Source organism: Varanus komodoensis, unplaced genomic scaffold (genome assembly GCF_004798865.1).
Source record: "Varanus komodoensis strain SLA01 unplaced genomic scaffold, ASM479886v1 scaffold69, whole genome shotgun sequence".
In the NCBI taxonomy this organism is placed as follows: Eukaryota; Metazoa; Chordata; class Lepidosauria; order Squamata; family Varanidae; genus Varanus; species Varanus komodoensis.
This window is the reverse complement of record NW_025336334.1, coordinates 2,822,590-2,834,994: the sequence shown is the minus strand read 5'-3', so window position 1 is coordinate 2,834,994 and position 12,405 is coordinate 2,822,590. Positions and strand designations below refer to the sequence as shown.

General features: G+C 42.4%; 1 protein-coding gene across 3 annotated transcripts in view; it reads left to right on the top strand.

Annotated features, from left to right (window-relative positions):
- Positions 1-12,326, top strand: part of KIAA0930 (KIAA0930 ortholog) — a 65,754-nt gene extending 53,428 nt beyond the window's left edge. For all 3 annotated transcript variants that reach the window (XM_044450830.1, XM_044450828.1, XM_044450829.1), the window contains exons 8-11: positions 519-713; positions 1,782-1,944; positions 2,876-3,031; positions 5,322-12,326. In XM_044450830.1, the coding sequence (XP_044306765.1) occupies positions 519-713; positions 1,782-1,944; positions 2,876-3,031; positions 5,322-5,362 (555 nt within the window). In that variant the 3' untranslated portion in view covers positions 5,363-12,326. The remainder of the gene's footprint in view (positions 1-518; positions 714-1,781; positions 1,945-2,875; positions 3,032-5,321) is intronic.
- The last annotated feature ends 79 nt before the right edge of the window (positions 12,327-12,405 follow it).

The window sequence follows — 12,405 nt, the reverse complement described above, 5'->3', positions numbered from 1 at the left end:
GTGAGCCCTGGTTAACTGTGTAGCTGCTGTATTCTGATCCAGTGGAAGTTTTCAAGTGGTCTTCAGAAAGATCTAAATTGGACAATACCAGAACATAATTAATGGCAGCAAAAGGGTATGTCTGTGCAGAGAAGGCTACAGTTGGTGTGGTGACCTAAACTAGACATTTGTCATGCAAATGTTACAGAAAACACAACAGAAATTTGTGGAACTCTGTAGCATAAATGTCATAACACTGAGCTGATCTCATACATCACTTTCTTAAACTGGTTGTGATGCCTCTAAAGCCATAAAGGCTTTAGTATAATAGTTGATAGCAACAAAAGCTGATGAGATGTGTAGAAGATCAGAAGGGCTGCATTCCTGTCTAAGATAATTTCAATGTTAAGAGCAGAGTGGAAGTTTATTTAAGTATTATTACAGGCATTTATATTCCGTTCTTTCTCCAAGGATTGAAATAGGTCCTGATAATGAGTGTTGACATTGTACATCACATAAACTTTTATTGTTTGTTCTAGGTAAGTGTTGCTGCAAAAATGGCACAAAGGATGTCTTTTGGCTTTTACAAATACAATAATATGGAGTTTGTGCGAATGAAGGGACCACAGGGAAAAGGACATGCAGAAATGGCAGTGAGTCGCATTTCAACAGGTGACACTTCTCCATATGGTACAGAGGAGGATTCAAACCCAGGCTCACCTCTGCATGAGAGAGTAAGTAGAGTATAAATCACACCTGGGGATCACTCTGAGGTGTGAGCATGACCAGAGCACAAACAAGCTAACACTGTTACATTACAGAGAGGAATAACTATCTCTTATAAATATACATATAAATTATTTTATCCTTTTAAATGAAACTATCAACAGAAATGTAACCCCCATGGATAGAGTTCTTGGGAGTCAGATAAAATTGTTTGTGGGGCCAGATACAGCTCCTAGATTTCCAGGTGGCCAACTGTGCATTAAAATATTTAATACTGGAGGGCAGAGTGATCCTGTGGTCCCCTAGATGGCATCTAGAGGACCAAAAGATCATTCAAATTCTGATCATTCAGAAAATATTTGGAACTCAGAGCTGGGGATCTGCATTCAAATATCCCTTCACTCTTGCCTGAAACCAGTATAGGAAGAATTGCATCAGCTGCTTTTCCTACATCAGCCTTTCCCAGCCTGGTGGCTTTCAGATGCATTTGGACTGCAACTCCCAGAATTCCCATCCAGTAGGGCCATTGACTGGGAATTCTGGGTTCTACGGTCCAAACATGTGTGGAAGACAGAAGGCTGGGAAAGACTGTCCTAGATCATAAGATGGACTTTGGAGGGCTTAAGAGGGCCTTACAGGAGAACAGGTACTTCAGGGGATGGCACATCATGGTGACCGTCCAGCTTCCTCCCCTTCCTATCTGAGGCACTGCTGCTAGATCATCAAAAGGGCCCGTCTGAATTATTAGCAGGACAGGAGGCGTGTGGGGGCAAAGTTTGTGTTGGATGCCCATAGTCCTTTGAGTTTGGAGGCTTGCCGGATCCCCATTGGATTGCCCCCTAACATGTGTTAATTTGTCAGCTAATGTGTTAGTTTCCATACATGGAAGTTCATTTGTTCAGGGAAGGGATGAAAATATGAATATTTAAAAATTATATTCCGAACAAGCAGTAATTTTTCTGCTTGTTGGACATGGCATGATATTCACAATAGAATGCAGTATCAGTCAAAACCAGAGAATTGATAGAAACCTCTTAGTGTTTCTTTATAAGTCATTGCTATGTTTTTCCCTTTAGGTCACTTCCTTCAGCACTCCTCCAACTCCAGAACGCAACAACCGCCCTTCTTTTTTCTCTCCATCCCTCAAGAGGAAAGTGCCCCGGAATCGAATCGCTGAAATGAAGAAATCCCACTCTGCCAATGACAGTGAGGAGTTCTTTAGAGATGATGAGGATGGAGGTGAGAATTTGACTGGAAGGGATGGCTGGGACCACTGGGCATCAGTGTGACTTAATCAGGCTTGCATTCTCTCAGTCCATCTCTGTGATGCGGAAAAATCAGCAGTGAGGGAATGAGGTGGTAGTTACACTGGGAATAGGTGTGCTGCACAAAGCAGGAGTTTGCAGACTACATTTCGATACACTTGCTTAGCATCAAGGCAGCACTTTGACCCCTGAATCTACATTATGTACTGTTGCCTCCAGGAGCTTCCATATGATGCCAGACTGCAGCATGTCTTAAAAGTGTTGAGGAAAATATTACCATATTAAGGCAGGTTACTTCTTAAGTGATTAGAAGGATTGGACAATAGATATTCTGGGGATGGAGCCACAAATGTGGCCAAATGAACTTTTACCATTTCAGACTGCAGCTAGACAGGACACTGTGTTTTTAAATGCTTCCTCATGTTTATGTCCCTTAGCACAGCAGGGAAAGGGCTTTTGTCTCCCTGGTGCACTTTTTCTTCTTGCAAAGTTTTTAAAGTGGCAAAAACTGAAGTGAGATATTTGATGTGGCTGCAGTCACCCAGGCCATAGTGACATTCCATTCAGATGACTGCAATGCACTGTATGTGGAGTTGCCTTTGACATGGCTCAAAAGGCTGTGGACAGACTGTGAACTGGTGACAGTTACAAGCAGCATGAGATTTCCTTGTTTCAAGCAGCTTCACTGGCTACTAGTGTGTTTCCAGGCAGAATTCAAAGTGGTGGTTATCACCCCCTTCTTGTGATTGCCCATCCTGCTTGTGAGCTTCCAGCTTTCAGCTACTACTGGGAAATACAGTGCTGCACGAAAAGGGTCTTGCGGTGTGATCCTTGTTCCTTGGGGGATAACCGCGTAGGTAGTAATATTTTATTCCCTTCCTGCAACCTTGTTCTGCTCTTGACAGATCTGCACAATGCAACAAACCTACGGTCCCGGTCTTTATCTGGAACAGGAAGGTCTCTTGTGGGCTCATGGCTGAAGCTCAACAGAACAGATGAAAACTTTCTACTCTATGCACACTTAACTTATGTCACGTTGCCATTGCATCGAATCTTAACAGGTGAGGCCTCATCTGCTTTTGTGTTAGAGAAACCTGGAGCTCACCAGGACATAAATCATTGACATAAATGCTGGCCTCTTCTGCAGGGCTTTGGTAAGGCCTCTGATGGGGCCAGCATCACAGAAGATTCCTGGTCAGGCAAGGATGAGCAATAAAAGTTATCTTTTCCAGTGACAGGGCATGACAAACAGACTGCTGTGTTCTGTGCATTTGTTCAAGTGCAGTTTTAACATCAAAGTTGGCATTGCACCGCATTGCATGTGGCTGGGTACCAAAATTCCTAAGTCTGGTAGTAGCATACAACATGCAGTATTGAGGCTCCATTTGTGTGTTCCTGCTGGTTAACCACTGGAAAGGAGATGAAATGTGTTTCACCTTTCATATGTCTGTCACCCACAGTGAAAATTTCTTACATAACAGCACATTTTTAAGTCAAGCATATAAGATCTGTAGTATTATTATTTATATTATTTATTTAATTTATATACCATCCAACAGTCAAGGTTCTCTGGGTGGTTTACAAGAGCAGATTAAAAATTAAAATGCACCATATTAAAACAACATTAAAAAGCTTGCCATACAAAATTTAAAAACAAATTTAAAACTGTATTAGAAAATTGTTGTTATTGTTGCTAGTCATGAAGTTGTGTCCAACCCATCGTGACCCCATGGACAACATTCCTCCAGGCCTCCCTGTCCACCATCCCCCTGAGTCCACGTAAGCTCACATTGACTGCTTCAGAGACTCCATCTAGCCACCTCATCCTCTGCCGTCCCCTTCTTCTTTTGGCATCTATTGTTCCCAGCATTAGGCTCTTCTCCAGGGAGTCTTTCCTTCTCATTAGGTGGCCAAAATATTTGAGTTTCATCTGCAGTATCTGGCCTTCTAAAGAGCAGTCAGGGTTGATTTCCTTTAAGATTGACTGGTTTGATCTCTTTGCAGTCCAAGGGACTCGCAGGAGTCTTCTCTAGCACCACAATTCAAAGGCCTCAATTCCTTGGAGCTCAGCCTTCCTTATGGTCCAGCTTTCACAGCCATACATTGCAACTGGGAAAATCATAGCCTTGACTATACGCATTTTGTCGGCAGGGTGCTGTCTCTGCTTTTTAGTATGCTGTCTAGATTTCCCATAGCTTTCCCTCCCAATGATCAAATGTCTTTTAATTTCTTGGCTGCAGTCCCCGCCTGTGGTGATCTTGGAGCCCAGGAAAATAAAATCTGTCACTACCTCCATTTCTCCCCCATCTACTTGCCAGGAAGTGATAGGACTGGATCCCATGATCTTAGTTTAATTAATGTTAAGTTTCAAGCCAACTTTTATGCTCTCCTCTTTCACCCGTGTCAAGAGGCTCCTTAGTTCCTCTTCACTTTCTGCCATTAGAGTGGTATCATCTGCATATCCAGTGTGGTATAGTGGTTAAGAGCATAGGACTGGGACTCAGACGATCTGGGTTCGAGTCCCCGCTCAGCCATGGAGCCAACTGAGTGACTTTGGGCCAGTCACAGACTCTCAGCCCAACCTACCTCACAGGGTTGTAGGAAAAAGGCAGAATATAAATAGAAAAATAAATAAATAAGAAAAAAATATTTGCCCCAGCCTAAAATTGAGTTTGTCTGGGTCCTGGGTCAGTATAGCAGTGGTTTAGGTGCTAGATAAGTTCACTTATGTAATGCTAGAAAATTCAGCTTGCCTTCTGCATGCCTAGGCACATTTCGATGGCTTATGGAAGTTTCCCCCCTCATGCTTCAGATCCTGAACTGAAGAAAGGAACTTGTGTAGCTGTCTCTGGTCTGTGTTGAAATGTAACCTTGCTGAATCAGATCTAGGCTAAGGAGCAAATGCACATTACATTAAATACATTCCCTGCCTGTTCTGCTACTTTTCTTTATGTATGTGCATGCATTCAGGGGGCCCTCTATGGATTGGGACCACCACACCTGGGGAGAGATGGATTTAAACATCAGTTTCAGCCAATTCCCTCCCCACACACCTCTTCCGCTCCCCCCCCCCCCGAGAGAGAGAGAGAGAGAGAGAGAATGTGTACCAATATTCCCTTTCAGGCTTTCAATGTTTCCTTTCAGGCTTTCTTAGTAATTAGACTTGGATCCAGTTTCTAGACTCTAGTTCACATGGAGGTGTCATAATAATGTCAGTGCCTCTGCAAATGGGAAGAACATGAGTGCCTTTGTGTGTTATAGAGAATATTTCATATTGTAGATAGCAAAAGGAAGTGTGGCTCGGAATCCTCTCCACCCGCCTTGTCATCCTTTCTTTTTTTATTTGCTCAGATATTCTGGAGGTGCGGCAGAAACCGATTCTGATGACATAGCAGAGAACTGGGCACTGCCTTGGAAACCTTGCAGCCAAGTGCCTAAAAGACTGACTACAGTGGTCTTCTGTTACAGCACCACCATCTAGCGTCAGGAACTTAGCATTACACTGAAAAAGGGATGTCTAGGAATTACCAGCCAGCCAAACAAGAAGTGCCTCTCCCTCCCTCCCTCCCTCCCTCCTTTGCTGTAATACTTATGCTCACTTTAAAAAGAAATGGAAAACAACTACGTCTCTTTATAGGTATGACTGGCAGGAGAATTCCAATGAATTAAAAGGAGAAAAACTACCACTGCAAAAGTAGGGGCTGTGTTTAAAATCAATGCTTTATGAACAATTTGTTACAGTGTTCACTTTGTAAATGGAAACCAACCTGTACAGAATGTATTAATCTTTATATACTTTATGAGAAATGTCCATAGGATTTCATACTGATGTACAAATGAATATTGTTTCATAGACTGTTGAGAACCCTCCTTGTGGTATAATAAAACAACTTTGTGTCTGTGTTTTAAACTTGATAGGACAGCAAAATAGTCAAGGGAAACTAGGGACTTGGACTGAGTGCCTGCTGGCTACATCTAGTAGTCCAACTGGAACTAGATGGCTTGGTTTTTCCCCTTCTGTCAAATGGTATTCTCCTAGGGCTTGCAGCACAAACTGATTCCAGACATCTTTTTCATCTACCAAAGATCAGCAAAAAGCCCAGCCAAAAATATCTGAAGGTTTGAGATGAACACTGAAGAGATGTACTTGCCTGGCCCCAGTCTGGCAAGTAAACCTGTCTCTAATAGCAAGTCTGCAGCAGAAAAGCGGGAAAATATGACCGTAAGACTCTAATACCAAAAATGCTAGTGGATTTCAGCCAGATACAGTATCCTGAATTGTTGGTAATTGGAGCTAATTGAAGTAGCTCCTAAATATCTTTAAACTTTTATTCAGTACTTGATAAATGGCCACATTGATCAGTTTAAGTTTTTGTTGTATTGGTGCTGCTGTGCTTTGATACAGAGAAGCCTAATTGTTATTTTAAGTTCTCAAAAAAAAAAAAAACAAAAAAACTGAGAATTATTCAAAAATCATGGATGGTAGAGAGATTTGATATTTGTTGGCTGAGTTTTGATCAAGTCTGCTGTATAATAAGATGCACAGAAAATACCATCTTATGTGTAGCAGAGGTAGTTTCACTGCTCTTTGTGCACATGTACTATTCTTAGCTGAGCTATTTCAAGCAAAAGAAGATTCTTCAGATTTGATCTGAAAAGTCTAGAGTTGGTCACAGTAATGTCACAGATCTTCCACATCCTCAGAACAGCTTTGCAACTTTCTTTTAGATGTTTGTGATTGTCTTTATAACTTTGTAAAGACGTACTACAGAGTAGTATTTACATACTACTCTGTATGTGCTACTTTAGAAGGAAGTAGTAGGCAGCTTGGCTAACTTACAAGCAGAGGGCTGAGAATGGTAACTGATCTAATGTCATGTTTCTTGCTGTGTATGCGTGTCATGGATGTTGTAATGCAGGGTAAGCCTGGATGTCACTGCAGGCAAAGCCCCCTCTGAAGTTTTCCTTTTCATTTAGGCAGCACCCAGTTTCATCCTGAAATTTAGCTTGTTCAGACACAAGTTCTTGACATGATTCTTGCATCAAAGCCTGTTCACTCTTCACCACTGTCATACTTTTTAATGCTATATCATTGCAAGAACCTAATCAAACAAATCAGGTTGGTGGGCAAGGTGGTAACAAAATTATGTGTGTTTGGAGGTGCAGGTATCCTGCTCATTGAAAATAACAATCCAGAAGAGGTTGGTTTCTTTTCTAGAGCAAATGCAGCAAGGTAGTAACTTAAATTTTATCTTTTGGCAGAGACAACGTTACAGGGGTCAGGAACATAAGTGCCACTCAAATCCTTGAACCTGCTCTCTGTACTGAGATTACTGGCACACAAATGACAGTCTTTCCATGACTACTCTTTGTTGTAACTTTACTAATAGCAGGAAGTAGTTCAGTCTATCATGCAACTTGATTTCTTCAGACATGTCTATATAACGGATTATGGTAGCTTTTTCTCTATCCTGAAAGGCATAATTGGATGGCCATTGTGGAATCTTTCTGCTGTGTTCAAACATGCAAAAAATCTTAATATTAAAACACAACAACCATTTTTGATCCCATTCCTACACTAATCAGAGGTGAGGCGGGAGCTATTTGAAAAGCAGCCTCAGATATAACTGTTCCTAGAGTGGACTACTGTGGGTAGAGGACCAAGTCTTTGACTTCAATCATGTTAAGGAAAAAATTCATCTTCCCTGTACATCCAAAAGCCTGCATGCAGGACAGAAGACTAGAAGCCATTCAGTATGTGCTGGGCCATTTATGGGGAGGGGAAGTATTCAGGCATCCAGTTCTCTACCTGCTATCTTAAAAGGTACAACCCAAATTAGACCATTGTGTAGCTTAGCTCCTGAAAGTGATGCTGCTTTAATATGGAAAGCTGCAAGCAAAACAGCAACTGGTTGACAAAACTTGCTATAAACATATTAACTTCCTACTACAAAGCAGGGGTAGGCCCCATAAGTATCTCTTATTTTTAATGGACAAACTACATAAAAATAGCAAAGAGCTGCTGCTGTAATTGACCTCTGGATGTCAATTTATCTGTGTTTCACTTCTGTGCCACTGCCCTGTACCTTTCCTTGCCCTTCGTCATTGCTCTTTAGTAAGTTAAAATGCATGGTAAGAATATGACTGGCATGCAGTGCAATCCTATGTCCTTTCCAAAGAGGTGAGAACCCTGCACCCTATTCAGTGGGACCTGCTCCTGGGTCAGCTCCCACAAAGCCATCCTTGGGGGAAGCCTCTTGGCCTCAAGGAAGGTGCTCCTGATCACGTGGAGGGGAGGCAGGCTTCTCAAGAATTCTTGATGAAATTCTTAATCATTGTATTAGAGTTCTTTATTATATTGATGAGAGATGGATTAACTTATGTACCTTTTTAGGCTCGTAATTTTTTGGTGAGCAATGCATTGCCATTTTTCATTATAAGCTCCTTTTCATTTCAGTCACTTCAAGGTTCAACAGGGAAGAGATGGTTATTGCTAGTTGCAAACTCGTGTCTAACCCATCGCAACCCCATGGACAACATTCCTCCAGACCTTCCTGTCCTCTACCATCCCCCGGAGTCCACTTAAGCTCATGCCAACTGCTTCAGTGACCCTATCAAGCCACCTCATCCTTTGCCACCCCCTCCTTTTGCCATCTATTGTTCCCTGCATTGGGAAGAGATTGTCACTGCTAAATGCAACAATTTAAATTTTATGAATTTTGTGGTTTGATATGCCACAGTTAATACATGTTACAATATATTCTAGTGGAGTTTGGTAGCTTGACCATCTTTGACTAGGTTTTGAGGGGTTTTTTGGGGGGGGCTGTTACCTCAGGAATGCTATATGTAGTTGAAATGTAAACTGTGTGAAAAGCTTGATACTAAAAATAGGTAGAAATATAATGGTATTTCTGAATTGTTCCAGCCTACAGCTATGTTCTGCTTTCAGACAGGCACGTGTTCCAGCTGGGCTCTGGTATACCTTGGCATTCTTCAGAGGGTTAGTGGGTTTTCTCTGAAATTAGCAGGAAGATCTTGGAAGCCCTCCTCCGTAAAGTGTAGATTAATAACTTGGGGTGTGGGGAGGGGGAAATCTGTGTTCACATGAGTTAATGGGGAGTGCTAGGTACTTTCTTGTATAAGCAGTTTATGGTTTGGGAGCTTTACAACAATCCCCTTTGAGTAAAGGTTGCTTTTGAAGGAAAAGGTCTCTTGTTCATCAGCAGGTTGCTGTTGCTCCATGATGCTGTGCCTTTCTGAACGTACCTCTTAATGTGGGACACAACATTTTGCTTTGCACAATGCATGTTCATCTGATGATGGTGCATAGGTGGAAGGCTTGAATGTGGAAGGCCCCCAGCATCCTACTGTATGTTGCATTCTGAGAAATGTGTGTCCTTGTGGACTGGGCTACCCAGTGCTGGGTTTTGGAGGCAAGTTTTTGCCTGCTTGCACAGGCTTTTCTGCAAGTGCAATCCTTTTTTTATATATATTTTTGTAAGGTGAACAGTTCCTTTGGGAGGCTCTGTATGTGGATTAGGGGATAAACCTGTTCTCGAGTGCTTCCCTCAGTTCCTCTTGAGCCTAGCTGCAGCTGGAGATCAGTTCCTTGTCCTCACTTGAGCAAAGAGGCAAAATGGCACACAGACTGTACCAGTAGAAAATTGGGTGACTTGTAATTGATCAGAAATGTTTGATTCTCAATTATCATGAACAGGTTGTTCTTGCATTAAAAAACATCTTACTCAAGGCAGGCCTTGTGTGAATCACATTTTTAAATTTGAGGTTCCTTTACCTCAAAAATCAGTTAATTGGTTACCTTAGACCAGACCAGTTTTAGCCTTGTTTTAGAAGAAGTGCTGGGCTGATGTAATTTAGGTATATATTTGTAATTGCATGTGCAAGTTGAGTCAACTGTACTGGCCAAAGTGGACTTCTTTAACCCAAGGGCAGCTCTTCCAGCCACCTGCAGAGTCAGTAGACTTTGTTGAAGGTGAACTGTGGGGAATCCCTTCCTCTTGTGGAAGGCAAAATTTGGTCCTGGATCCAAATGCCAGTGTGCAAGCGTACAGTAGGTGATGGTCCTTTCCTTCAGAGCTATTTTGGGTTGGGCCTATCTTCCTCTCCCTTATGCAGTGCAATAGCAAAATCTGGCTTAGCAGTCCCCAGTGTTTGGGTGATAGGCAATATACATCTTGACTGCACCAGCTTATTGTTTATGCAATGTTAGGAACTAGTTTTTTACATAGGTAAATATTCTAGCCACTGCACTCTTTTTTTCTGAAATCCAGTAACCAGAGCCAGTTGCAAACTAGCAATGTAGTTACTATAGGCCAAACATACATTCAACATTAAGGAATGGGTCCTCTGAACACATGCTCAAGTACCCAAGCAATCTCAGACCAGTTTGCATTTCTAGCATTTCCTGGTGCAACTGATTTGGTTGCTGTAGTCCTTGTAGCCCTCTGTGTCATTGGATGCCTTGCAAAAGGCACTGGCAGCTCCACTGCTTAGGGTGAAGCTCAAGTTCTCAAGATGGGAAGGCAAGCTGATCATTGTACGACTCTAGATGTTCCTTAGGCAAGCAGAATGATCAAAAATCTACCCGCAGTCTAGGTGGGTGTATGGAGACAAAGCAGAAGAAATGGTAGAAAAGCTGGAGTTTTTAAAGAGTGTTCCCAGCTTACTGTGGAAACCAGTTTCACTCTGCTTGAGACAGATTGGGTTCGACAGCAGATGTGGGAGCCCAGGTTTCCCTTGAGCTGCCTGGAAGTGACACAGGAACAGCTCTTAAACTGTGCTTTGCTTGTAAGGTGAAAAATAAACTTGGCAGTGAACGCTTCTCTCCTTCCCTCTCTTTTCCAACAAAGATATTTTAGTTCTGTATGATTAAAAAGTCCCCCTTTGGTTTCCTCTGTTTCTGATCCTCCCCTGCCTCCCAAAAGGAGAGCAGTCTCCTCTCCTGTATCAGCTCAGTGTTGGTGGTTAATGTAAACACAGAAGATATTCTGGAAATTCCTGAAAGAAAGCTGCTCCATTGTCCCTCTGCAAGAGCATGCTCTTCACCTCCCTCTGTGACACTAAGTGGAGACATGCTTCTGCACTTGCTTCTGCACAGGCATGTCACCCCAGCAGCAGCTTTTAATGTTCATTTATAGGGTGCTTTTCATTCCTTCAACAATAAATAGCAGAGTGTACCGGGAGTGGGGGGGGGGAGGGGGGAGAAGGAGGTATACAAAAAGCTCCTATTAAATATCGGTAAGGATTGAAGTGGCAAAGAAGAAACCTGCACTCATACAAAGCTAGGCAAGCAATCCAGATCTCCAGGTACCTGTTCACCGTCAAGCATTGCCAATGATAGGTTGCATGTTTAAAGACAGAAAGGGAAGTAAGGTCCTTAGTCCATTAGATAATTGATAGTGGGCGCTTGTCCTTTGATGCAAAACCATGTGGCACACACATGTGACTTTGATGGTTTTATTGTCAATCAGACTAATTCCAAAGTCCAAGGATGTAGGTACAGCTTAGTAGAGTCTAGGTGCACTGCAATTTACAGAAGCACAAGCCTTTGAGCCTAAGTCAAAGGTTAGGCTTCCTTTTAAAGTGTGATTTCTGATAGGTATGTCCTGAGCTTTGACAGCCAGCTGGCAAAACTCCATCCTCCCCTAAATGGGGGTGGCTTGCACTTTCCCAAGCACTGAGAATTTCTGAAAACACTGAACAGTGTGAGGTCACTGAAAAGAGTTAGGTCCAGCCAAAAATCCCTTTAAAACTAGAGAAAACTAGCTGTAAAGGGGTGATATTCCCACTGCTCCCTCTTGCAAGTGAAGATCTTTCCCAGCTTTGCTTCTGCTTGAGCATTTGCAATGTAGCTTCTCTGAGGCAACAGCCTGGTCAGCAGGCACCTCCAAGGACATTACCAAGGCAAAGTTTCCCATTTTGGACCCCCCCCCCCCCCACAGCAACAAATAAGTATGCAAGCCCATTTTTATTTTATTTTCTATACCATCCTGGATTTCTTCCACAGAAAAGATTAAAGTGTGGTGAACTGGTAAAAACCTCACAGAAGGAGTCACTTGGGTTACTCAGAGCTGCTGTCACTGGCTGCCAACTGATCTCTGGAAAAAAGGAAAGGTAGTTGCCTAGTCTTAGACAACATAACCCATAATGGGTTCACCAAGCTTAAGAATAAGCCATATTGGCCTAAGGCAAGCCACTGTATGGGATTTGTTCTAGATTCACACAAAATGGCAACCACAGTGGCTTGTCATCTGTGATGGAGTTCTGAGTCATGCAACTTCAGTAAATGATAGCCTAGAAATAAAGATCTTACAGCTTTTCTTTTTAAAAAGTTAACCTGTTGTTCTTGTACTTTCTTGTTGCAGTCATAATGCATAAAGCCCCACTGAATACAGTGAAGTTTGCCTCTGAGTAA